At 46.0% G+C, this 24,123-nt stretch overlaps 1 protein-coding gene across 2 annotated transcripts in view; it reads right to left on the minus strand.

Moving 5' to 3' along the window:
- The window catches only part of FAM227A (family with sequence similarity 227 member A), an 86,763-nt gene that overhangs the window by 59,073 nt on the left and 3,567 nt on the right, over window positions 1–24,123 (minus strand). Inside the window, exons 2-9 of one of the 2 annotated variants that reach the window (XM_025984224.2) lie at window positions 23,310–23,522; window positions 21,496–21,566; window positions 15,454–15,523; window positions 14,795–14,871; window positions 12,773–12,919; window positions 3,085–3,186; window positions 2,475–2,579; window positions 188–311 (exon numbers count right to left, since the gene is read on the minus strand). In XM_025984224.2, the coding sequence (XP_025840009.1) occupies window positions 188–311; window positions 2,475–2,579; window positions 3,085–3,186; window positions 12,773–12,919; window positions 14,795–14,871; window positions 15,454–15,523; window positions 21,496–21,566; window positions 23,310–23,451 (838 nt within the window). In that variant the 5' untranslated portion in view covers window positions 23,452–23,522. The remainder of the gene's footprint in view (window positions 1–187; window positions 312–2,474; window positions 2,580–3,084; window positions 3,187–12,772; window positions 12,920–14,794; window positions 14,872–15,453; window positions 15,524–21,495; window positions 21,567–23,309; window positions 23,523–24,123) is intronic. The other variant, XM_072746249.1, reaches the window with a different exon arrangement.

Below are 24,123 nucleotides of genomic sequence, written 5' to 3' on the forward strand. Positions count from 1 at the left end.
ACTATTTTGTGGAAACAGGACAATCAGTACTCCTGGGGGCTCTGACCGCACACCTTACCTTCTTTAATGTCAACAGGAGCAAAGGACAACTGCCTCACTGAGAGGTGTGATGGCAACAACACACTGAGGCCCAGGCAGAAAAGTGTTTCCGGAATTGCTGCCCCCAGGACACAGCAGGCCTCCTTACCTGAAATCCACAGGCTCATTGTGTTACAGATGTCCGATTTGAATTCATGCGTGTTGAACCAGGACTGCGGGAAACAGCAACAGAAGCTGGTGTACACGGCTTTACTTAGAAGTGACGGCAACCTCTGGTGGGGGGTGGGAAGCAGAGCTCAGGCAACATTCTGGACATTTCCGCAACCAGAAAAGAGCCCCTGACTGCCAAAAGGATCCATGATTAAACTCTTTACCTGACACCACACGGCCTTCCACTCATGGAGGAGATGGGGGTGGCAATTTCCCTCTGCTGCTGGCCCACGTCTTGGTGGACCCCTGACCCTACCTGGGGGCCACACCTCAAACCTGCTGCTCGCCTTGCTTGGCCAGCAGCCTCCCCCTCCCCCAGCTCCTCTGCAGGTGGTCTGCGGCTCAGCCTTCTGCCACCTGCAATAGTCCAGATGAGGACATACCTTTGACCTGCCCATCTTGCTACCTCTGGGAGACAGCAGGAAGTACTACTACTGGGTTTTTTTCCCTACGCATAGGTGGTACTGCTGTTCCTTCTCAACTTGAGTTGATCTTAAATTACACATTTGTATCTGGCTTAATTCATTTAACAATATAATATAAGCACTTCCTTGGGTTCTTATCAACTTTTTGGAATTTTCTTTTTTTTGCCAGGAGTGACCTTCATAATATTGTGCTGAGTAGTCATATCAAAATCATTCAACATCCCCATCAATGGATACTATCCCTTTACATTACTAATTATGTGGAATAATTATTTTGTTAAGTATCTCTCTGTCTGGCACATCGCAGGCAAAAATCTGTTGCATGCATAAGGGAAGGCAGCTTTTCCTGAGTATTCGATTATGACCTCCAGAAGATGGAATCATGATAGTAATTACAGCAGTTATGATGTGCTTGGGGCGCTGGGCAATATGTCAGATGCCTTACAAACATCATCTTACTTAATTAATCCTTAGGATAACTCAGTGAGAGAGGCACTATCACCTCCATTTTATAGATGACGAAACTGGGGCACAGAACATCGAAGTGATTTGGTAGGTGGACACTTAACTAGTATAACTGCCTTGTAGCAAAAATGTATTAATTTACTTCTCAGACTCTCAGAGCGCCATTTCCCTAGATGCTTTACAACCCTGGGAATCATTCTTTTTTTTTTTTTTTTTTTCATTCTTTTTAATCAATGCATCTAGCAGGTAAAAAGGAATATCAAATGATTATTGTTTTATGTTTTTAATATTTTTTTAAAAGATTTTATTTATTTATTCATAAGAGACACAGAGAGAGAGAGGCAGAGACACAGGCAGAGGGAGAAGCAGGCTCCCTGCGGGAAGCCCAATGTAGGACTCCATCCCAGGACCCCGGAATCACGACCTGAGCCGAAGACAGATGCTCAACCACTGAGCTACCCAGGCGCCCCTCATCTTTACTTACCAATTTGTAAGAGCTTTTTTTTTTTTTTTTTAGATTTTATTTATTCATGAGAGACCTACAGAGAGAGAGGCAGAGACAAAGACAGAGGGAGAAGCAGGCTCCATGCAGAGAGGCCAAGGTGGGACTCAATCCTGGGATCATACCCTGGGCCAAAGGCAGGTGCTAAACCACTGAGCCACCCAGGGATCCCTGTAAGAGTTCTTTTTTAAAAGTTTTTATTTAAGTAATCTCCACACCCAAAGTGGGGCTCGAACTCACAACACCAAGATCAAGAGTCAAATGTGCCTCTGAGACAGCCAGGCACCCCGATTTGTAAGGGTTCGTTACATTGTGTGATGTATGTGCTATGTGATTTCTGCCGTTTCTCCTTTGCCTTTTAACTCTGACTGTGGTACTTTAAATAATTTATGTAGTTAAACCAGTCTTTGTGAATATATGTATATTTATACTTTTTAAATTACACGCTTATTTAAATACTACAGAAATATATAAAATGGGAAAGGAAGTCTCTTACAGCCTCATTCCGCAGTGATAACCATTGCTGAGTTTGGTAAGTATTTGTCTAGATCTTTTTTTTCTATTCAGAGGCACACATACATATATATATATATACACACACACATACACATTTTTAAACACAGAGTTCTATAAATTGCTTTGCTTTTTACTTAAAATATACCATATATAAATCTGCCTTATTTATTTTAACTGCTGCATTACAAGTCAGTGTATGAATATAGCACGACTCACTGCTTACTCCCTCACAGAATGTTATGGGCATTCTATTGGCAATAAAAGTGAAGAGATATCTAGTGTGATTTTTTTTTCTCCAAACAGTGCTTGATGCTCACTTTTAAGAGAGCCTCTTCATAGTGGGACTTGAATTCATGCAGCAAGAGAGAGGCGTAGTTTTGGGATATCCGGTCAAACAGCTTATTCTGGACCTCCTTGTTTGGCTACCAGGAATAAAAGTGGAGAAGGAATTACTAGAGCCCCTGGTTTAAATGGCCAACGGCTGAGATTCTGAAATATGTACTTTTCTCATGTTTAGGAACCTCATTCTTGAGATATTTAACCTCATGTTACTAATGAAATAGTACACTAATTTTCATAGGATTTATAAAATAGATATATACATAGAGACAGATTGTTGAAGAAAGCACCCAAACTCTGGGCTGGGAGGTGCTGACTCTGCTTCCGGCCCTATGCTTGACCAGCCATGTGACACAGACTGGTTCCTGACACTCAGGGAGCTACAAGACATTGTGCAGTGGCTGAGGCATGGGGTGTCTGGGTAGGTGAGGCACTGGGGAGGGAGGGGGCGCAGGGGGGGTGGTCAAGATGGCAGATGAGGCTGCAGGAGTGTTCCACAAAATCAGAGGTTTACAGCCCATGTGAAAGAGGTTGGGTTTATTCCAGAGAAAAATAAGCAAGGGAGAGAAGCAATCAGATTTGTGTTACCTGGTACCTCTCATGAAAGATCCACCAGAAGCTATCCAGCCACATGGCTCTTGGAGAAGGAGAAGAGAGGAATTTCTCTAATTCTTTATCTGAACAGAAAGACTTGAAACAAACAACAAAATTCAAATTATTATTCCTGTTGTTTTTGAACACTCATTTTTCACCTGGAGCCACAGGCAGATTCATATTCCTCTCCATCCAAGACCCACTTTTCCTCCTTCATTCCACAGCTTGAGGCTGTTACTAATCATACCATCTTCCTGCCAGTCATCTGTAGAGTTAACATACTTGAGCGTCACCTTAAAAACAACACTTACCTTTCATTATTATTATTTTTTAAAGATTTTATTTATTTATTTGAGAGAGTGAGAGCCGGAGAGATCACTGAAGAACCCCCCCCCCCCCCCCCCCCCCCCCCCCCCCCCGGTAAGTAGGATCAGCCCTAATCCAGAGACAGCCCATCCAGGTGCCTTCCTGAAGTTTTAGCAACAAAAAGCATTCTGTTTGTGATAAGAAAACCATTTCCCCCCACTCCCTGATTGGAATGCCCCTGAATAGGCTCATGTGGACCTGAGAAATTGATAACCTGAATGCTAAGGGACTCCCGCGGTTCTTTTGTCTTTAAGCGGTTTTTTTTCTTTTGCCTTTATTTTTTTTTAAGTATATATATTTTTAATTTTTCTTTATTTATGATAGTCACACAGAGAGAGAGGGAGAGAGGCAGAGACACAGGCAGAGGGAGAAGCAGGCTCCATGCACTGGGAACCCGACGTGGGATTCGATCCCGGGTCTCCAGGATCGCGCCCTGGGCCAAAGGCAGGCGCCAAACCGCTGCGCCACCCAGGGATCCCTCTTTTGCCTTTAAAAGATGCCTGTAATTGCTAATCGGGGCTCTCTTCCTCCTCGGAGGCGGAGAGCCCGTTTGCGCAAACGTTCAATAAACCCTCTTGCTAATTGCATCTGCCTGTCTGGGGTCTGAGTCTCTGGGGTGTCCACCGGGACACGTTGGCACCCGTGAGCCAGGGTCCAACAATCACAGAGAGAGAAGCAGACTCGCTGCTGAGCAAAGAGCCTGATGCAGGGCTCGATCCCAGAACCCAACAGGATCATGACCTGAGCAGAAGGCAGACAATCAACTGAGCCACCCAGGTGCCCCACACTTACCCCCCCCCCTTTTTTTTTTTAAGATTTTATTTATTTATTCACGAGACAGAGAGAGAGGCAGAGATGTAGGCAGAGGGAGAAGCAGACTTCCCGCAGGGACTCCAATGTGGGACTTGATCCCAGGACCCTGAGATCACGACCTGAGCTGAAGGTAAGACACTCAACCACTGAGCCACCCAGGCATCCCAACACTTTAAACCTTTAAAGTAGGTGTCAACTATTTGTCTTTCCAGGTGTTTTTACATGCTCTCATTTAACCATTACAATGTTTTGTTCTATAGTTTGTTTACAGTTTACGTTTTACAGATGAGGATACCAAGGACCAAAGAGCTAAAGTTACTTGTCCAAAGTAATAAGCCAGCAAGTGGCAGAGCAGGGACTGAACCCTGTTACTCCAGGCCCCTGCTCCAAGTTCTCACCTACTTCAATTAGCTACAATCAACAAACACAGATACTACACAAATGCAAATCACTGGATCAGAAGATTCTGCCGGGTTCCTAGTAAGCCTATGGAATTCTAAAACTTAGAATAGAATATCAGGGAACTCGGAGTGATGTGGTTTTGGTATAGGTGAGGTCTGGAGCCAATGACAAAGAAAGAGTTTTTGAGATGTCTTTGGTGCAAAACGGTGGTTCTATGAAAGCACGGGGACAGAACCCTTGGGCAGAAAGAGCTGCTGCCCCGGGGCTTGTGAGGGGTGACTGATTATAAGCCTGCAGTGTGGGGGGAGGTAAGGGAGTCTTCAAAGGATTTGCATAAGCTAAAGAGTACCTACAAGATACTGGAGGCCTTGCCATTGTCAAGTTAAAGGTTGTTTTTTCTTCTAACAAGGCATTAACATTAAGACAGTTGGGAACTTCCTGAGGAATGTCACAGGTCTCCCACCGTGGGTGAAGGAGTTGTTTGTGGGGTGTCAGTTTGTGCTTTGTCCTCAGCTAGCCCTCTGTTCCCCATCAAGAGGGGCAGAAAATTCGGATTTAATTGCGATGCCATATGGTCTCGAACCTTACTCTGATTCCAAAGCTACTACCTAAATAATATAATATTGTGTCCTATTTGTTGAATGCTTACCCTGTGTCAGGCCCTGGGCTATGCACATTCACTCCTTATCTCACTTTGTTTTTCACAATCTATGTGGTAGATACCATAGGTATCCCTGATTTATAGAAGAGGAAAGTGTGGATTGAAAGGTTAGGATTCCTGCCTAAATTCTGGAAGCAGGCCGCCTGACCCCGGAAACACCAAACAGGCTGCCTCTTAGCATTATGAGCAGTGAAGAGCAAAGAGATTCTGATAAGGGCTAGCTGAGGACACAACACAAGCTGACACCCTGCAACTCCCCCCCCCCCCCCCCCCCCCCCCGGGTGGGATGTGTGTGACATTCCTCAGGCACTCCTGGCTGCCCTAAAGCTAAGGAAAGGAAAAACAAGTAGTTAATTTAGAGAGAGCACAGTCCAGCAAGACAGGGGTCTCCCTCAGCTTACAAATGTCTTAGTGATTTACAAGAACAAAGAATTTTTATCAATCACCTAGCTTCCAGAAGGAAATGGACATACAGGGCAGCTGGGGGGCTCAGCGCTTTAGCGCCACCTTCAGCCCAGGGTGTGATCCTGGAGACCCGGGATCAAGTCCCAGGTCGGGCTCCCTGCACAGAGCCTGCTTCTCCCTCTGCCTGTGTCTCTGCCTCTCTCTCTCTCTCTCTCTCTCTCTCTCTGTGTGTGTGTGTCTCTCATGAATGAATAAATAAAATCTTTAAAAGAAAAAAAAAAAAGAAATGTACATACAATTAAATGTCCTTATAACCTGTAGCCCAAGGATGCCTGAGTAGCTCAGTGGTTGAGCATCTGCCTTTGGCTCAGCGTGATCCCGGAGTCCCGGAATCAAGTCCCACATCAGGCTCCCTGCATGGAGCCTGCTTCTCCCTCTGCCTGTGTCTCTACCGCTCTCTCTGTTTCTCTCATGAATAAATAAATAAATCTTTAAAAAATAATAATAACCTGTAGCCCATTGACAGAGACTTGAAGTGGGAAGAGTGTTATATTCCTCCAGGAAGCTCCCAACTATCTTAATGTTAATACATTGCTAGAGGGGAAAAACAACCTTAACTTGGCAGTGGGAAGGCCTCCAGTATCTTGTAGGTACTCTTTAGCATATGAAAGTTCTTTTGGAAACCTCCCTTTTCCTTACCTCTCCCAACCCCCAAGTAAATAATCAGCACCCCTCACAACCCCGGTGCAGCAGCTCTTTCTGCCCATGGGTCCTGTGCCCATGCTTTCATAGAACCACCATTTTGCACCAAAGACATCTCAAGAACCCTTCTTGGTCATTGGCTCCAGACCTCACCCCAGCAAACCTCACCTATATGTCCAAACTACATCAATCCCACTTTTACCTCTCTCCTAGATGCAAAGGGAGAGACCTCCTGGCTCTCCCTTCAGGCCCACGGAAGCTGAGGGCATGGTGCATTGATAAGCAACCCTCTTATGAGCAGGGAGCTCTCTGATCCCTGCTCTTCACTTTCTTTTTCACCATTCCTCCTGTTTCCTTAGAGAAAACGTATAGTCGGAGCAGTTAAGAGCAACAATTTGGTACCAGACTGCCTGGATTCAAATCCAGCTTTTACACTTACAAGCTGTGTGACCTTGAGCAACATTCTTGAACCTGTGTGTACTCGGATTCCTCATCTAAAGGAGACAGGGAAACTGAAGGACTCCATAAAAATCTTTTCACTCCTTTCCCTGTTTCTCTTCTTGCCAGGACTAGCATCCCCACTTTACACAAGCCTCCTAATGCAGATAGTGCATCCTTCTTGTAAAGAACAAGGAGTGGATGATTTCTCTGGAAGAGATGACATCTGAGGAAGGACCAGGTGACAATGACTAGAGAAGCCATCATATGTGTCTTCCAGACCCCCTGGTACTAGGCATTGACACCAAGAACCCCTGGCTCCAAGGAATAACACTTGGGCCTTTGTCTTTGTTCAAATCAGTTCCTGGCTGCCTGCGAGGACACATACACCAGACCACCACCCTCAACAAACACCCCAGGCCACAAGCATAGACAAGACTCACATCCCTTTCCTGAGTCTCCCAGACACTGTCTCTACCTGCACTTTCCTGACATCTTCAATAAATTCTGCTTTCACCTCCTGCTGGCTCGTGTTTGCTTTCTGTCCTGTGAATAGCCAGGGCCCCTCTTGGCTGGTCCCATGGGACGCCCCCCCTCCCCCACCAGGTCCTGGGACACAGCCTGCTGGCATCACAAAGAATGGAGGTGACAGTGATAGTTCCCACCTCCAGGACTGCTATGATGATTAGCGAGTGAGACCTACAAAATGCTTCTAATAGTGCCAGGCACTTAGGAAACACTCGCTAAGGGTGTGCTACTTCTCATTCATTCATTCCCCAGTTTCTTTTTATTTTTTAATATATTTTTTTAATTTTTTACTTATTTATGATAGTCACAGAGAGAGAAAGAGAGAGAGGCAGAGACATAGGCAGAGGGAGAAGCAGGCTCCATGCACCAGGAGCCTGATGTGGGATTTGATCCTGGGTCTCCAGGATCGCGCCCTGGGCCAAAGGCAGGCGCCAAACCGCTGCACCACCCAGGGATCCCCATTCCCCAGTTTCCTTTCAAAAAGGATTTCATTTCAGCCCTTCAATGGCTATTTACTGGTCACCTGCTAGGTGCTTGGGTGGTGATGGAGAGTCCCTGCCCTGGAGGTGTTTCCAGGTAAGCAGACATTTGTAATCTAGTGTGATGGGTGCCCTGAGAAGGAATCCAGGGGGATATGGAGCCCAGAGGGGCAGCTAACCTGTGCTCGGGGTGCCAGGGGAGGCTTTGAGAATAAAAACAGCTGGATGAAGAAGAGAGAGCTGAGAGCTCCACAGACGGGGGAAGCATGTGCTGAGGCGGGGAAACAGCAGGACACACATCTGGGGAACTTCAAGGGGTCTCTGTGCAGTGGAAGGCACTGGGTGTGGGTGCTGAGAGGCCAAGCAGGAGTCAGACTATGAGGCACCTGGGTGCTGGGACCGAGGGTTGTTCTGGCAGCTGGCACCAGAGAATTTTCAAAAGGGCATGAACACCATGAAAATTATTGTTCTGGAAAGATCCCTCGAGGCAGCATAGAAGGTGCATTAGAGGGGACTGAGATGGTAAGGCAGATGGTATGCTGAGCAGCAGGTGTGGTGATCCAGACAAGAAGGCGTGGGCCTGAATTTGGCAGTGGCAGGGGGGAAGAGGAAGTACGGTCAAGACATGACTGCTGGGTCAAAGGGGCGAGGACCAGGGAGGAGACTGGCTGGTGGAAGGCTGTGGTTTTCGACAAGACAGGGAGAGAAACAGGTCTGAGGGCCAGCAGGGCAGGAGGCAGGGAATATGGGAGTGGGGCACACAGCATGGGGTTTGGAGATATGACACAGTGGGGAGCCTTGTGCCGGGAGAAGATGCCTCATGTCCATCCTCCACCGTGCCCATGCGTCCGTGCAGAGGGAGAAGATGGAGTGGAGGTAGGGGTCCCCAAGAACATGGGCTCAGGAGCCCAAGCGTGCTGCCTGAATAGACGGAGAAGCCAGCACAGAAACCAAGGAAGGACAGAACTTCCGAGTGCAGGGAGATCAGTTCCATGGAGGGGGTCAATTCCACGGAGGGGTCATCTAAAGTTATAACAGAACACATCCTCTGGGGGCGCCTGGGTGGCTCAGTGGGTGAGCGTCTGCCTTTGGCTCAGGGTGTGATCCCAGGGTCTTGGGATTGAGTCCCACATCGGGCTTCCCACACGGAGCTTGCTTCTCCCTCTGCCTGTGTCTCTGCCTCTCTTTCTGTGTCTCTCATGAATAAATAAATAAAATCTTTTAAAAAAACAAACAAAAAACCACATCCTCTGGACTTGACCTTCTGAGAGCAGAGGGTAGAGTGACTTGGGCCACAGTCAGGGACAGAAACAGGGACAGGCTGCAGTGACAGAAAGAGAGCGGCCATGAGCAGTGAGGGCAGCCGGCACCCCCAACTCGAGTCCCAGGTGAGGCTCAGTACCAGGCTGGGGCCACCGTCCAAAGAGGGAAGCAGGCCTTTCCTCCGCGTGGAGCTCACAGTCAGGGATGCCCTCCAGAGTCTCTGAAGCAGAGGCAACGTGGGCTGCCTGCCCAGAGGGGTGATGGAGGAGAGGGTGTGAGGAGGCAGAGAAGGGTTTGCGATGGCCCCTGAGCAGGATGGATGAGGGACCTTTTAAAGGTAAGACATGGGAGCGCACGGCTGGCTCGGTCAGTGGAGCGTGAGAGTCTTGGTATTAGGGTCATGAGTTGGGGCCCCTACATCGGGTATGGAGATTCTTTCAATAAATAAAACTTTAAAGAAATAATACAATAAAATAAAAGCTTAAAAAAATAAGAGCAGCCCAGGTGGCTCAGCGGTTTAGCGCCTGCCTTTGGCCCAGGGCCTGATCCTGGAGTCCTGGGATCGAGTCCCATGTCGGGCTCCCTGCATGGAGCCTGCTTCTCCCTCTGCCTGTGTCTCTGCCTCTCTGTGTGTGTGTGTGTGGTGTCTCTTATGAATAAATAAATAAAATCTTAAAATAAAGTAAAATAAAATAAAATAAAAATAAAGGTAAGACACAAATTTGCCTTGAGTTTCCTGGGGGCTGAAGAAAAATATTAGTTATAACCATCAGTTATACAACTAAAGGCATGCCAGGAGATACACAGTTTTTCTGGGGATTAAGGCCTAAAGAGAACATTCCCCATGGGACTCCAAAATAAGACAGTGGTCACTGTCCTTGGGGCTACCCACATTGCAAATGGAATATGAGTGTGTGGCTGTGCCAGTGGGCACAAAGGTCACATAGGGACAGCCGATTCATGAAACATATAATCTAATTATTCTCAAGTCTTTCTTCTATTTATTTTTAAAGTTTATTTTATTTTTTTAAAGATTTTTAAAATTTATTTCTGAGAGACAGACAGCGAGGCAGAGACACAGGCAGAGGGAGAAGCAGGCTCCCTGTGGGGAGCCCGATGTGAGACTCGATCCCAGGACTCCGGGATTACGACCTGAGCCAAAGACAGACACTCAACCACTGAGCCACCTAGGTGCCCTAAAGTTTTTTATTTATTTAAGTAATCTCTATTCCCCATGTGGGATTTGAACTCATGACCCCAAGATCAAGACTCGTATGCTTTTCTGACTGAGCCAGTCAGGTGCTGCTTTCTTCTTTTTAAAGTACAGAAAAAGGAGAAAAGAAAAGCTATAACCTTATCACTCAGCGAACACTGGTAATATCTATGGTCTCATCCCCAGATTTTCCTCTATGTGTGCTTATTTAACACCGTACTATAGAGTTTTATATACTGATATATATATATTTTTTAATTTTTATTTATTTATGATAGTCACACAGAGAGAGAGAGAGAGAGAGGCAGAGACACAGGCAGAGGGAGAAGCAGGCTCCATGCACCGGGAGCCCGACGTGAGATTCAATCCCGGGTCTCCAGGATCGCGCCCTGGGCCAAAGGCAGGCGCTAAACCGCTGCGCCACCCAGGGATCCCTGATACATTTTTTTAATTTAACATCACTGCATACCAAAATACACTCTTTATAAACACTCAGTTCAATGGCTAAGTAGTCCACAATAGATGTACTCAAAATGACTGTGCTGGCCTTCTATTAATCATTCTTAAACTGTTTCTAATAATGCTGATAATAGAAATGACCATTTTTTTGAGAATTCATTACTAAGCACTGGATCAAGTACTTTTCTTTTTCGTTCTTTCTTTCCTTTTTTTTTTTTTTTTAGTACTTTTCATTTTTAAAAAAGATTTATTTATTTTAGAGAGAGAGTGAATGTGTGCACGTGCATAAGCAGGTGAAGAGGGAGAGGGAGAGGGATGAGCAGACTCCCGAGTGTGGAGCCCAACTCCCAGGACCCTGAGATCAAGACCTGAGCAGAAACCAAGGGTCAGATGCTTAACCAACTGAGCCCCTCTGGCACCCCCTAAGTGCTTTTTATACCTTAAATAAGATCCTTCTCCTATTTAATTTTACAATAACACCTCTACACAGAGACTGCTCTTAACCATATTTTACAGAAGAAACTAGAGCCCAGAGAGCTCCCTAGCCACCAGTATGTACTACCTTCCAGTTCCTTGCTATCATAAATAACAATGCAGGGAACATCTTTTTACATTGTCCTGGGGTAAATCTGATGCTCTGAGTACCGCCACTCCTCCATCTCTATGACCCCAGAGTGACCACTGTCTGGTCAAAGGCTGGCTGCAGCTGGAGCACGCTGGAACTAGGTATTGGAACTCCAGCAAACACCACCATCATACTGGGCAGTACCTAGCCCGAAAAGATCATCACTCTTAGAGAGTCCTAATGCAAGATGAGGAGGAACGAGACATATGGAACTGATGTGGAGGCAGGGCCGGAGAGAAGGCAGTAGGCAGAAGAGAGAAGGGAGTAAAGGAAGGCCTGTGGGGGGGAGGGGAGAGAGAAGGAGAGAGGGAAAGACAGAGGGACGGAGGGAAGGAGAGAAGAGAGAGAGATGGAGGAGTGAGTGGTTTGAAGCAGCAGTGGGAAGTGCGGATAGATAAGACTAAGAAGCTGGGCCCCGGGAATGGTGGGGTGACTAGTTAGGAGCCAAGGGGACAAGGATTGGAGCTGTTCTGGGGACAGGGTGGTTAGTGAACAGTCGTGAAGAGCGCTGAGGCACAGCTATAGAGCTATAGCTACCATATTCTAGGCTTCCCTCACTCCCCACCTCTCCTTAAACTGGTCCCCAAGTCCTGAGTGACCAGTGCTGTCTCACACAGGTTCTGGGCTTCAGAGTGCCCCCACCCTGCTTCCCAAGGAACCCAGCACCCTCCAGTACCCCAAGTGCTAATTCACCCCAAGTGGTACCAAAGGGTGTAGGAGGAAAATGTTCTAACTAATGTCTAATTAAGAAAAACAAGAAATTAGGGCAGCCTGGGTGGCTCAGTGGTTTAGCGCTGCCTTCAGCCCAGGGCATGGTCCTGGAGGCCCGGGATTGAGTCCTACATCAGGCTCCCTGCATGGAGCCTACTTATCCCTCTGCCTCCGCCTCTCTCTCTCTCTGTTTCTTATGAATAAATAAATACTTTTTTTTTTAAAGAAAAACAAGAAATTAAGATTACTAATAAACAATGTAGCTGTTGACAACAGAGCAAGCATATCATTTATAAAGAAACAATACGTCATGAGGGCACACGCTCAGAAGTTCTTGCCGTTAGGATATGTGATCAAAACAGTCTGGAAAACAGTGCTCTGGGAGGAAGAATCTAGATTTTGGAGGGAACGTGTAGGCTTGGGTTCTAATCTCAGCTCAGTCACTTGCAAACCGTGTGCCCCTGAATGACTTACTTAGTGACCTTGACTCTGTTTCTTGGGGTATAAATCAGGGAAAGCCGCATCTGCCTGCAACATAGCTTACTGCAAAGCTGGGGTACAGCTGGGCCTCAGAGAGCTGATGTCACACTGGTGAACTGCCCACTGTCTTTCCTTACCTTGCCACTCAGGCGGTTTCTCTCAGCCCGGACCACATTGCCCACCATGTCACAGAAGTTCACCCCGTTTGGAAGCCTGTTTGGCACAGCGCTGTTAAATTGTGGGTACTGGTACAGCTCCGCCAGCATATTTTTATGGGCTATTTTCTGAAACAAAAAGCAGAATATAGAAATAAGGTCCATCATTTGACAGTTTAAAACTAATAACAGGATAGCTTCCCCTTTTCCTCATGAAGACAATATAACCAGTTTATAGAACACTGGAAAAAATAGGGGTGCATTCATGATCCCAGCACCTCTAGCCAAACTCCTATTGATGTTATTTCTGATTTTTCCCTTTCAGGCTTTGAGCACCTATATACAAATATGTATGTGTAACTTCACTCACTTTACAACACAGACACATAAACACACACACACACACACACACACACACACACACACACACACTTTATGTCCTGGTTTGTCCACTTTAGATTTTCCACACTGTTACACTGTCTTCAAATTTATCACTGGGAAGCCTGGGGGGCTCAGTGGTTGAGCATTTGCCTTTGGCTCAGGGCATGATTTCCGGGGTTCTGGGATCAAATCCCATATCAGTCTCCCTGCAGGGAGCCTGCTCCTCCCTCTACCTGTGTCTCTGCCTCTCTCTGTGTCTCTCATGAATAAATAAATAAAACCTTTAAAAAAAAATTATCAATGAAGACATCCCATCATTTACTTAACTATACTCTCCGATTACCTCCAATTAATATTATAGTCTTTGATAATTTGGAGCATATAAGTTTCCTCCCTTTTGGGTTTCTTCATTTAGAAAGAACGTCTTTTTTTTTTTTTAAGATTTTATTTATTTATTCACGAGAGACACAGAGAGAGAGGCAGAGACACAGGCAGAGGGAGAAGGAGGAGGCTCCATGCAGAGAGCCAGATGGGGGACTCGATCCCAGGAGTGTGGGATCATGCCCTGAACTGAAGGCAGACACTCAACCACTGAGCCACCCAGGCTCCCTAGAAAGAATTTCTTAAAGAGACAATAACTACAAAAAGTGTGAAAATATAGAAAATTGGAAAGAAGAGACAGATTACCATCACCCATGGCACCTAGTGAAAACATTCTCAGGGACTGAGCTGCTTTCTAACTGGGCTCTGGCATTGGCCAAACTCAACTGATGAACTGCTCTGACCCTGACTCACACAACCCGGGCCAGAGGTCAGCTCCACCATTTACTAGCTGTGCCACTTTGGCCAGGACATTCACATCCATTTGGCCACCATCATAGGTAGGATGCCAGTTTCGACCCACTCTCTCAACCATCAGGCTTTGTGCTGTGTGGGAATTTCCTGGGCTAAAAGGTGGAAACAGGGTAACAATAACAGATGGTTTAGTGTACTCTGACCTTTAAAAGTTTGAACACAGGGGCTTGGGGAGCCCTACCTTGTCATGTACCATCAATAAAGTATACTGTCCCCCCCATAAAAGAAAGTTTGAACACATATGACCTGGGTAGCTAAATGAGCACGTTGGGAAAATCTTCACTGGAGTGGGGCCTGATGGCAGCTGCGGAGGCAGCGGGCAGCCTGGCCATGGGCGAGTGACAGGCACTCTGCCATGAGCCAGATGCATGATGCTGGACAGGTTGCTGACCTACTTCTATCAGCTTCCTGTGGCGTCCAAGTGACGGACACAACTTGCTCTGCTGCGTGAATGGGCCTCTTGGAGCGGGGCAACAGGCGGCTCCATGTGAGCTCACTCTAAACTGACTGTTTCTAAGAGGACAGACCTTGGAAGTTCTAAAAATAAACAGACAAATGACCTCTGGAACACTCTTCATTCTAGCCCTTCAAGGGTGGCATGAGAAATTCTAGTGTTATCAAGGTGCTCTAAGATCCTCTAAAAAGGGCACTCTGTGGTTTTCCTGCACCATCGCCAGCCAGGTGCCAAGTGTCCCCTCCCCAGGACTAAACTCTATTTCATGCCCAGCAGAAATCAGTCAGAAAGAGACCCAGCAATAGATCCCTTACCCTTCTACTAACGAAAGATTTGACATTCCTGGATTCTGAGCCTCTGCACGTATACTGTGATTTGCTTTGAGTCTTGTCTGCAGAAGAATGGAAGAGAAACAGGATGTGAGTAACCATGGGGTCTGTTCACCACTGTGCAGTAATTACAGCTGCGATTTTTCACTCAGCCTGAGCTGCCGGCTGCCAGTCACACTCTTAGTCTCATTGGACCTCACTTGCGCTGCTGACTCACTAAGATTCCCTTCCTGATGGGTTAGACTCCTTGCCCCAGGAGCACACAGCATGGGCTGTGAAGGCAGGCTGGGACCTGAATTCAGGACCTGCTGCAGACAAGCCGTTCCCTTGCTCCAAGCTGGTTTTCTCATCTATAAACTATGTTCACTGGCATCTACCCCACAGGTGGGGACATTATGAAGATTTAACGAGGGAATCCACATGAAAGCAGTGGTGCAGTGAGCCACATAGCAGGCCGTCTCTAAGTGTGCAGCCCTTCCCCTCCTAATGTGCCCAATGCCAGCAACTCAGATGTGAGGCTCCTTCAGAAGAGGACAGAAATATCCTCAGCTGAAATGCTGAATTCCCGCTTAACTGCATTTGAGATATTAACAAAAGCCGAACCCCACAAAAATACCAGCAAGGCTATGAGAAAGGATTTTTGCCTCTGTCTCTCAAGCCGCCGCGACTTTTCTCTCTCAAAGCCTTCTTTTCCAGCTCAAATCTCTCAATTGCCTTTAAAAATCAAAAAGAAAAGGGGCATTAGGGCGGTTCATGCAGATCTCTGACAGGGGTAGGGTCAGAGGTCAGGCCACTTCTCCTGTTGGTGTGCAAAAGTCCTGGAGCAAAGTTGGTGGCAGTGCCTCACTGTCTTTCCCCTAGGTGCTAGGGCCTTGGTGGCCATTGGTGTCACTGACCTCATCCCTGCCCCACCTCAAGTGTCACCACCAATACATTCTCCCACCTCTCCCTCTCTCACACTGCTCCTCCTCCTGGCTATGCCTCCTCTTGTCTATACCTCTGAGGGGTACAGGATTTGGAATGGGGTTCCAATCAAGCTCCATGGGTTAAAAGCTATTGGTTAAACTCTCTGAGGGGGGCAGTGATACCTACCTTCTAGGATCCTTGTAAGGATCATATATAAAGTATTGAATGCATCTTAAAACACTAGCACAGAGGTTACTACCAGGCAGGAGCTGCTCAATAAAGGGAAATTATTATTATTAATCACCATACCCTTGATTGCTCAAGAGATTTCTCTTGATCTGACTCCCCCACCCTTTGTTGAGGAAAGAAAAGAAAAATTAATGTCAGTGATCCAACAAGTTGTACTGATTGTCAACCATGAACCCAGCACTGTTCTTGGATAATAAGAGTTAACGAAGAATTATGATTCTGTGCTCTTGCCCTAGGAATTTACAATCTGTTTGGATAGTCACATCAGCACACATGGGCCAATTAAGTCCTAAACTGCTATGTTTGGGATTCAAACAAATGAGAGCAGCGTGAGTTGGAGCAGTCACAGAGGAATGCCCAGAGAGGTAGGACATGAGTGTTGGGGGGCATGATGAGGCAGCTGTCTGTTGCCCTCCAATAAACTGTGAAATGCCCCTCTAGCCTCCCATCACTTTATCCTAAATCGGCATGTATGTAGGTGTATGTAGATGGGGAAAGGGGTCATGTTGGTAAGTCTGTCGACACTGTTGTTCCAAAAAAGTAGCCCAAGAAAAAGTAGCATGATGAATGAATTGAACGGGTATATGCCAATGTTGCAAAACAGCAGCATCTCTGAGCCTTATCAGGGTGCCATTGTAGCCAATATTATCTGGGCCTTGGAAGGATGGACAAAATTTGTATACAGAGAGAGCAGAAAGGATAGATGAACACTGGAATAAAAACAAATTTCAGGGGAAAATGTGACACCAATGCTGGGCTGTTTGCCTTTGGGATGAGAGCAGTACGGACAAGGGGCAAGTCAACTCCTAAACCTGGCAGGTGACCAGCATTGTTGGGGAATTATTCAGATATACCAATTCATTAGAGAAGCTCATTCCTGACGTCTGCCTTGGGTCATGAATTGTTTATTTACAATTCATGTAAAATAGATTTTAAATTGTAAAAACTAGTAAATATTTTACAAGGTACAAAATCTAATAGTCTAGTCACAAGTCTTCCTACCCACTGCCCACATCCTTAGTTCTTGCCTAGCCTTCCAGAGAAATCCTGTACCAACAAGAGCACACAGAACATGCAGTCCTGTGTGATGCTCTTTACACTTTTAGTTTTTAAAAATGTTGCAAGGGATTCTGATGATCACTTAGGTTTTGGTGGCACTGCTCCAGGTAGCTGAGAATATGAGGCTGAAGTACAGCAGAAAAGCGAGAATTTGCAACCCTATCATTCCTTCCATATATATTTCCTGAGCACATGCTAAAGGCCCATCAAGGATGCAGCAGAGAGCAGTGAACACCATCCCTGCCCTCCAAAGGTTCACAGGTTAGTGGGGAGCAGCCAGTGATTATGAAGTGATCAGTGCTGCCATGGGGAGGGACAGGATGCCAGAAGTGTGCCCAGAAGGGGCATCTACACTAGTCCTGGGGTGGAGGACACAGGGAAGGCCTTTCCAGAGTGATGAGCTGCAGGAAGAGGAGCCTGCTGCAGTGGTGTGGATGGTGGAGCTGTGATGTGGAGTGGGGGAGATCTCGAGGGGAGGGAGACTGGAAAGGGGAGCTAGGTGAGGTTCATGGCCAGAGATGAGGGAAACCCACACTCAGGGCATGGAAGAGGGAATAGAAATAGGACTTGGCTACATGGGACGCAGGGAGGAGGACCTGGGGCTCACTCGTTCATTAGTACACATCTATTAAGCACTTCTGAACACACCAGGCGCTGTGCTAGATGCCAGCCAGCAGGGACACAGGGGAAACTAGTCTGGCTAAGGTACTGACTCAGGAGAAGCAGCCACACAGTCAAGGCCTGGTGAAGGTAGAACAGGGCAACCCGCAGCCAAGAGAGGCCAGCAGGGTAGCCTGGGGATGGGCTCTGGTGGCAGAAGGCAGCTCTGACAGATCTGGCCAGCTGCTTGGGCAGAGGACAGGTAGGACAGGCAAAGGGTCTTTTCCTCCAGGTCATGTGAGGACCCTGGGTTGCTCCTGCCAGCCCCTTCCTGGAACTGACTGGTGATGAAGACCACCTGAGGGGATACACCAATGCTAGGTAATCTTGAAAAGCCACTGGATCCTGCTTCTAGGAGGAAAACATCCTTTTTCCTGGTTTTAAAATTATCATTTAAAAAAAGCCACAGAACTGACACATAAATAACATTCCTATTGTAAAATACCTAAACATTACAGAAATATATACAGTAAAAGATGCTTTACTTGCCTTCCTCTTTACCCTCTTTCCAGAACTGACCCTACTGACTGGTGTGTATCCTTCCAGACTCTTCTCCTACACATTGGTATGTATGGAATGTCTCTCCTATGAGCCGGCACTCTTCTCTGCCCCGATTTAAGGGTCTTTGTGGGGTTTTTTTGTTTGTTTTTAAATTATTTTTTTTCTTTGTCAGTTTTAACTAATTCTTGCAGCAGCCCTATGAAGGATACTTTATTTTTATTTTATTTTATTTTTTTATTTATTTATGATAGTCACAGAGAGAGAGAGAGAGAGGCAGAGACACAGGCAGAGGGAGAAGCAGGCTCCATGCACCGGGAGCCCGACGTGGGATTCGATCCCGGGTCTCCAGGATCGCGCCCTGGGCCAAAGGCAGGCGCCAAACCGCTGCGCCACCCAGGGATCCCTGAAGGATACTTTATTACTGTTATCATTTTCTAGAAGATGGAGGGCAGTCCTGGTGGCTCAGTGGTTTAGGGCCGCCTTCAGCCCAGGGTGTGATCCTGGAGACCCGGGATCAAGTCCCACATCGGGCTCCCTGCATGGAGCCTGCTTCTCCCTCTGCCTGTGTCTCTGCCTCTATCTCTTTCTCTGTGTCTCTCGTGAATAAATAAATAAAATCTTTAAAAAAAAAAAAAGGAGATTCACAGAGATTAAATAATTTGCCTAATGTCACAATGTGAGAAAATAATAGACCAGGAATTTAAAGTTAGACAGTCTTACTCCAGAGCATATGCCTCTAGTGCTATAACCTCTCCCATGGATATGTGCACAAATACAGATACAAGGTTTCTTAACTTACAAGCAATCACACCAAATAGTGTGTGTCTGTTTTGCCTTTACTCACAATTCGATTGGTAGTGTAGGGGCAATCGAAACTAGTGGTCTCATTGCTGCATGACTAAACAACAGTTTAATCTCTGTGAAAAGCAATTTGAGGGGATCCCTGGGTGGCTCGGCGGTTTAGCGTCTGCCTTTGGCCCAGGGTGCGATCCTGGAGTCCCGGAATCGAGTCCCATGTCAGGCTCCCAGCATGGAGCCTGCTTCTCCCTCTGCCTATGTCTCTGCCTCTCTCTCTCTCTCTGTGTCTCATGAATAAATAAAATCTAAAAGAAAAGAAAAGAATAACCCTAAATATATGTGTTCTCTATTTCTTTTCTTTTAGATTTTATTTATTTGACAGAGAGAGAGAGCACAAGCAGGGGGAGTGGCAGGCAGAGGGAGAAGCAGACTCTCCATGGAGCAGGGAGCCTGATTCAGGGCTTGATCCCAGGACCCCGGGATCATGACCTAAGCCAAAGGCAGATGCCTAACTGACTGAGCCACCCAGGCATCCTGATTTCTAAATGCATATAAAAAGTTCTAGAAGGATACACACCAATTATTGATGGTTACTTCTAAGGAGTAAATTGGGCTGGGAGTGAAGTGACTTTCAGAATTTATTTAATATACTTGTCAATGGTTTGAGTACTTTATATTTTAGAGAGAGAGACTGTGTAAGCAAGGAGGAGGAGTGCAGGGAGAGGGAGAGAGAGAGAATCCCAAGTAGACTCCACGCCAAGCAGAGCCCAATGTGGGGCTCCATTTCATGAGCCTGAGATCATGAGTGAAACTGAAAGCAAGAGTGGGATTCTCAACCGACAGAGCCACCAGGTGCTTCCATTTGAATATTTTAGAATAAGGATGCATTACCTTGCCATTTAAAATTTAAAAAAATAAAACAAAAAGACAGACTCAAAAGATGAACTGGCCCCAAAAAGTTAGCACTAGAAAAGTTGAGGGGAGAGGGTAAAACTGAAAACTATGGAGGCAATGACCAGCTCAGGGCCCTGGGGCTGGAGGAACTTGCTGGAAAGTAAGCTGCCAAGGGGGATGGGGTCAGGAGATTTAGAGTGAAGCAGCAGAAAATATTTGCAAAAAACACATCTGGTAGAAGACTGTTACCCAAAATACACAAAGAATTCTTAAAACCCAACAGTAAGAAAACAACTCAAAGAATGGGGCAAAGACTGTAATAGACACCCCAGTTAAGAAGATCAACAGATGGCAAGCAGGCACATGAAAAGATGTTCAATTCCACATGTCATTAGAGAATTGCAAATTCAAACAAGGAGACATTGCTATATACTGATCAGAATGGCCAAGATCCAGCATGCTGACAACACCAAATGCTGGTGAGGATGGGGAGCAACAGGAGCTCTCATTCATGGCTGGTGGGAATGCAAAATGGTGCAGCCACTTTGGGAGACAGTTTGGCGGTTTCTTAGAAAACTAAACATACTCTTGCCATCTGGTCCAGGAATCGCGCTCCTCACTATTTACCCAAATGAACTGAAAATATATGTCCACACAAAACCCTGCACAAAGATGTTCACAGCAGCCTTATGTATAATTGCCAAAACTTGGAAACAACCAAGAGGTCTTTCTGTAGGTGAACAGATAAATAAACTGTGGTGCATTCAGACAAAGGGACCTTCTTCAGTGCCAAGAAGAAACAAACTATTGAGCCATGGAAAGACATGAAGGAAATTTAAATGCATATTACTAAGTAAAAGAAGCCAGTCTGAAAAAGGCCGCATACTGTATGGTTCTAACTCTATGTCATTCTGCAAAAGGTAAAATTATGAAGACAGCAGAAAGTTCAAGGGTGGCCAGGAGTTGGCAGGGCTGAATAGGAGAGGCACAGAGGATTCTTAGGGCAGTGAAACTCTTCTGTATGATGCTACAAAGGTGGATATATGTAATTGCACATTTGTCAAAACTCACAGAATGCACAGCACAAAGAGAGAACCCTAATGTAAACAACGAATTTGGGGTGATAATGATGTGTCAATGCAGGTTCATCGACTAACAAATGTACCACTGTGGTGATGGGGAGCTTGTCCAGGTGTGGAGATAGGGGTATGTGGGAACTCTGTCCTTTCTCCTCACTTTTGTTTTTTGTTTTTTGTTTTTTTTTTAAATATTGTGGATTAATTCTTTTAATGAGAGCTCTGGGATTTTATTTATTTTTTATTTATTTATGATAGGCACACAGTGAGAGAGAGAGGCAGAGACACAGGCAGAGGGAGAAGCAGGCTCCATGCACTGGGTGCCCGACGTGGGATTCGATCCCAGGTCTCCAGGATCGCGCCCCGGGCCAAAGGCAGGCACCAAACCGCTGCGCCACCCAGGGATCCCTCTCACTTTTGTTTTGAACCCAAAACTGCTCCAAAAAATAAAGTTTACTAATAAAATATATCTTTCAGATCTCCATTGTGCAAATGTGCTTTCAGATAAGTGGAGGAAGCCTTGTATCGGGACCCGTAACTCACCAGGCTGTTGGGACTCAGATCTAGCTCTCCAATCGTTTGATTCACCTGGTGTATGGAGCCAATAAGGCAGGCTGGGAGGTGAGTCTGCTAAGGAAACTCTCTGGGTACTGATCACACAGGAAAAGGACAGGGCTAGCTAGCCTGGCTCACTCTCTGAGCTGTCTCTTCACTTAACAATTTTCTTTACAAACATTCACACTTCTTTTGTCATTTTAAATGAGTTGCTTTATAAAGTCTAAATGAAAATTAACCATATCCTAGACACCTTGGAAAATATAAAAAGAATCCTCCAATACGCTACCATGCTAACAACTTCTGTTAGGATTTGGGGAAATTTTCTTCCAGTATTTTTTATAACATACATTTTACATAATTACAATCTCAGCGAATGTCTATTTCAGGACTCGACTTCTCTTCCACTCATTATTATGATCATTCTCTATAGAGCTAAATAATCCTCATAATATTTTAAATGGCATTATATGAATCCATTTAGAGAATGCGCCTTAATACATTTAACTGTCCCATGGCTATTGAATATTTAAGTTGTTCATAATTTTTTTATGATAAATAATGCCGTGATGCACATAGTCAGAGAGCTGTTTCCATGTTTGGGATTGTTCCTTTAAGGGAGACTTTCAGGTGAGGGATGACTGGGTTAGAAGTATCTCAACCTTGTTTATCACTATTGAAATCTCTGCTCAGCTCAAGGGCCGCTCTTGTTATCCTCTTTACGTTTGCATTTCTTTCTTAGACTCAATTGGTCTAGGAAATATCCTCATAGAAGCCCCATAATCCTATCACTCCTCACTGCCTTCATATAAAGCAGAGTTCACTCCTTTTTCCATTACCCTCAAGGGTTCTTACAGATCGGAGGATACTTGACAGATGAAGATGCCAAGAAAGGACATGATAAAGCATAGGAAGTGAAATGGGTTAGTTAGGTTGAGATGAGTGAGGGATTAAGAAGAAAGAGGGGACATTAGAAAAAGACCCAGGAAAGCGAGTCTGAGAAGCAGACCCTGATGGGATCACTTGTGCTCATCTCCAGAAGGGTTTCTGAGAGGTGCAGAAGATGAGGGGATGCAGAGGGGACACCTGCAGCTTGGCTGGCAGCAGCAGGACTTGAAGGTCAATGAGCTCTTGATGAGACCAGAAGACCTGGGGTTATTTATAACCTGAGAGGGTTATTTGCCAGATGAGCTCTAAGGTCCTCCAGAGATGGGCTTCTGAGGGTCCCTGGCATAGAGCTCAGAGTCAGAAGGGAGAGGAGATCAACAAAGGCAGGGCTAGAGAAGTCAGATGCTGGAAGAGGCCAGGGTGGGGGTGAGGTGGGGGAGGGAGGATGCCAGAAAGGGCAAACTCGGAGCCCAGGTAGAAGGGCTGGCAGGTGAGAAGAGGCAAGGTCAAGCTGAGTGAGAACAACAAAGTTGGGTCTTAAGCTCATTTGTCTGAGGGGCAGAGCGCTGCACCAGGACTTCTTGGTTGCTATGTATAATTCTTAGGAAAACAGAAGAGAAAGAATGAGACAATGAAGAAAATGAGCTTTCCCCCCTTCTTCTTCCCTGTTCTTTCAACAAATATTTCCACACTTCTTCTTTGGGGCCCTTCCTGATGATCTTAGTAAAATAAACTCAAACCATCTGTCATGGTCTCAGATGCTTTTGGAGGATTGGTAGGGCTTAACTAATTGAAAACAAATTAACAAGCAGATAGGAGAGGGCTGATAACTTGGGTCACAGATGCAGACATTAGTTACACATCTGTGGCAGGTGTATTTGGTCTGAGTTGTAGACAGCACCATAGAAGGATACAGGGTGGATTGTCCTCCAGGGTCTTCCTCACAGCATTCTTCACCTTGTTCTGTGCATTGAGAGATACAGTCAGGTACTCATCCACTGGTACCATTGGCAAGGCAGTGACATTGATGACATCCATGTTACTGAAATAAGCCATCGTCCAGTTTCTTGTAAACTTAAGAGCCTCTCATTTCCTACCCCAATCTTGTTTTATGTTCAACCAGCCTCCTGGAAATCACAAACAGCATAGAACCATCTTAGAAAACACAACCACAGGGATCCCTGGGTGGTTCAGTGGTTTAGCACCTGCCTTCAGCCCGGGGCATGATCCTGGAGTCCTGGGATCATGCCCCACATCAGGCTCCCTGCATGGAGCCTGCTTTCTTTCTCTCTCTTTCTGTGTGTGTCTCTCATGAATAAATAAATAAAATCTTAAAAAAAAGAAAAAGAAAACACAATCTGGCAAGCTGGGCTGCAGGCAACGTGGAGAATGGAGGCAATCCTTTTGCCAAGCCCTTCTGAGGATTTCAGACATACACTCTTCTTTTCCTGTTGATACACCCCACCCACCCCGTTCCCATGAAAACTGTTTTAGCATTTAAAATCAGGAGACTAGAGTGCTGAAAAGGCCAGAGCTCCCGGCCGCCTAGCAAACCAGTACCCAAACTAGAAAAGACACCAAAGTCCCATCTCTCTGAGACTCTTCTGCTAAGTCAGAGATTTGGCTTAGATTCCCTAAGACCCTTTTCAGCTCTCAGATGCTATGACACTGGGTCAGTCCATCTCCTCGGCCTGAGGCTCCCGACCTACCTGAGGCTTCCTGCTCCCT

The sequence above is a fragment of the Vulpes vulpes genome, unplaced genomic scaffold, assembly GCF_048418805.1.
Source record: "Vulpes vulpes isolate BD-2025 unplaced genomic scaffold, VulVul3 u000000677, whole genome shotgun sequence".
In the NCBI taxonomy this organism is placed as follows: Eukaryota; Metazoa; Chordata; class Mammalia; order Carnivora; family Canidae; genus Vulpes; species Vulpes vulpes.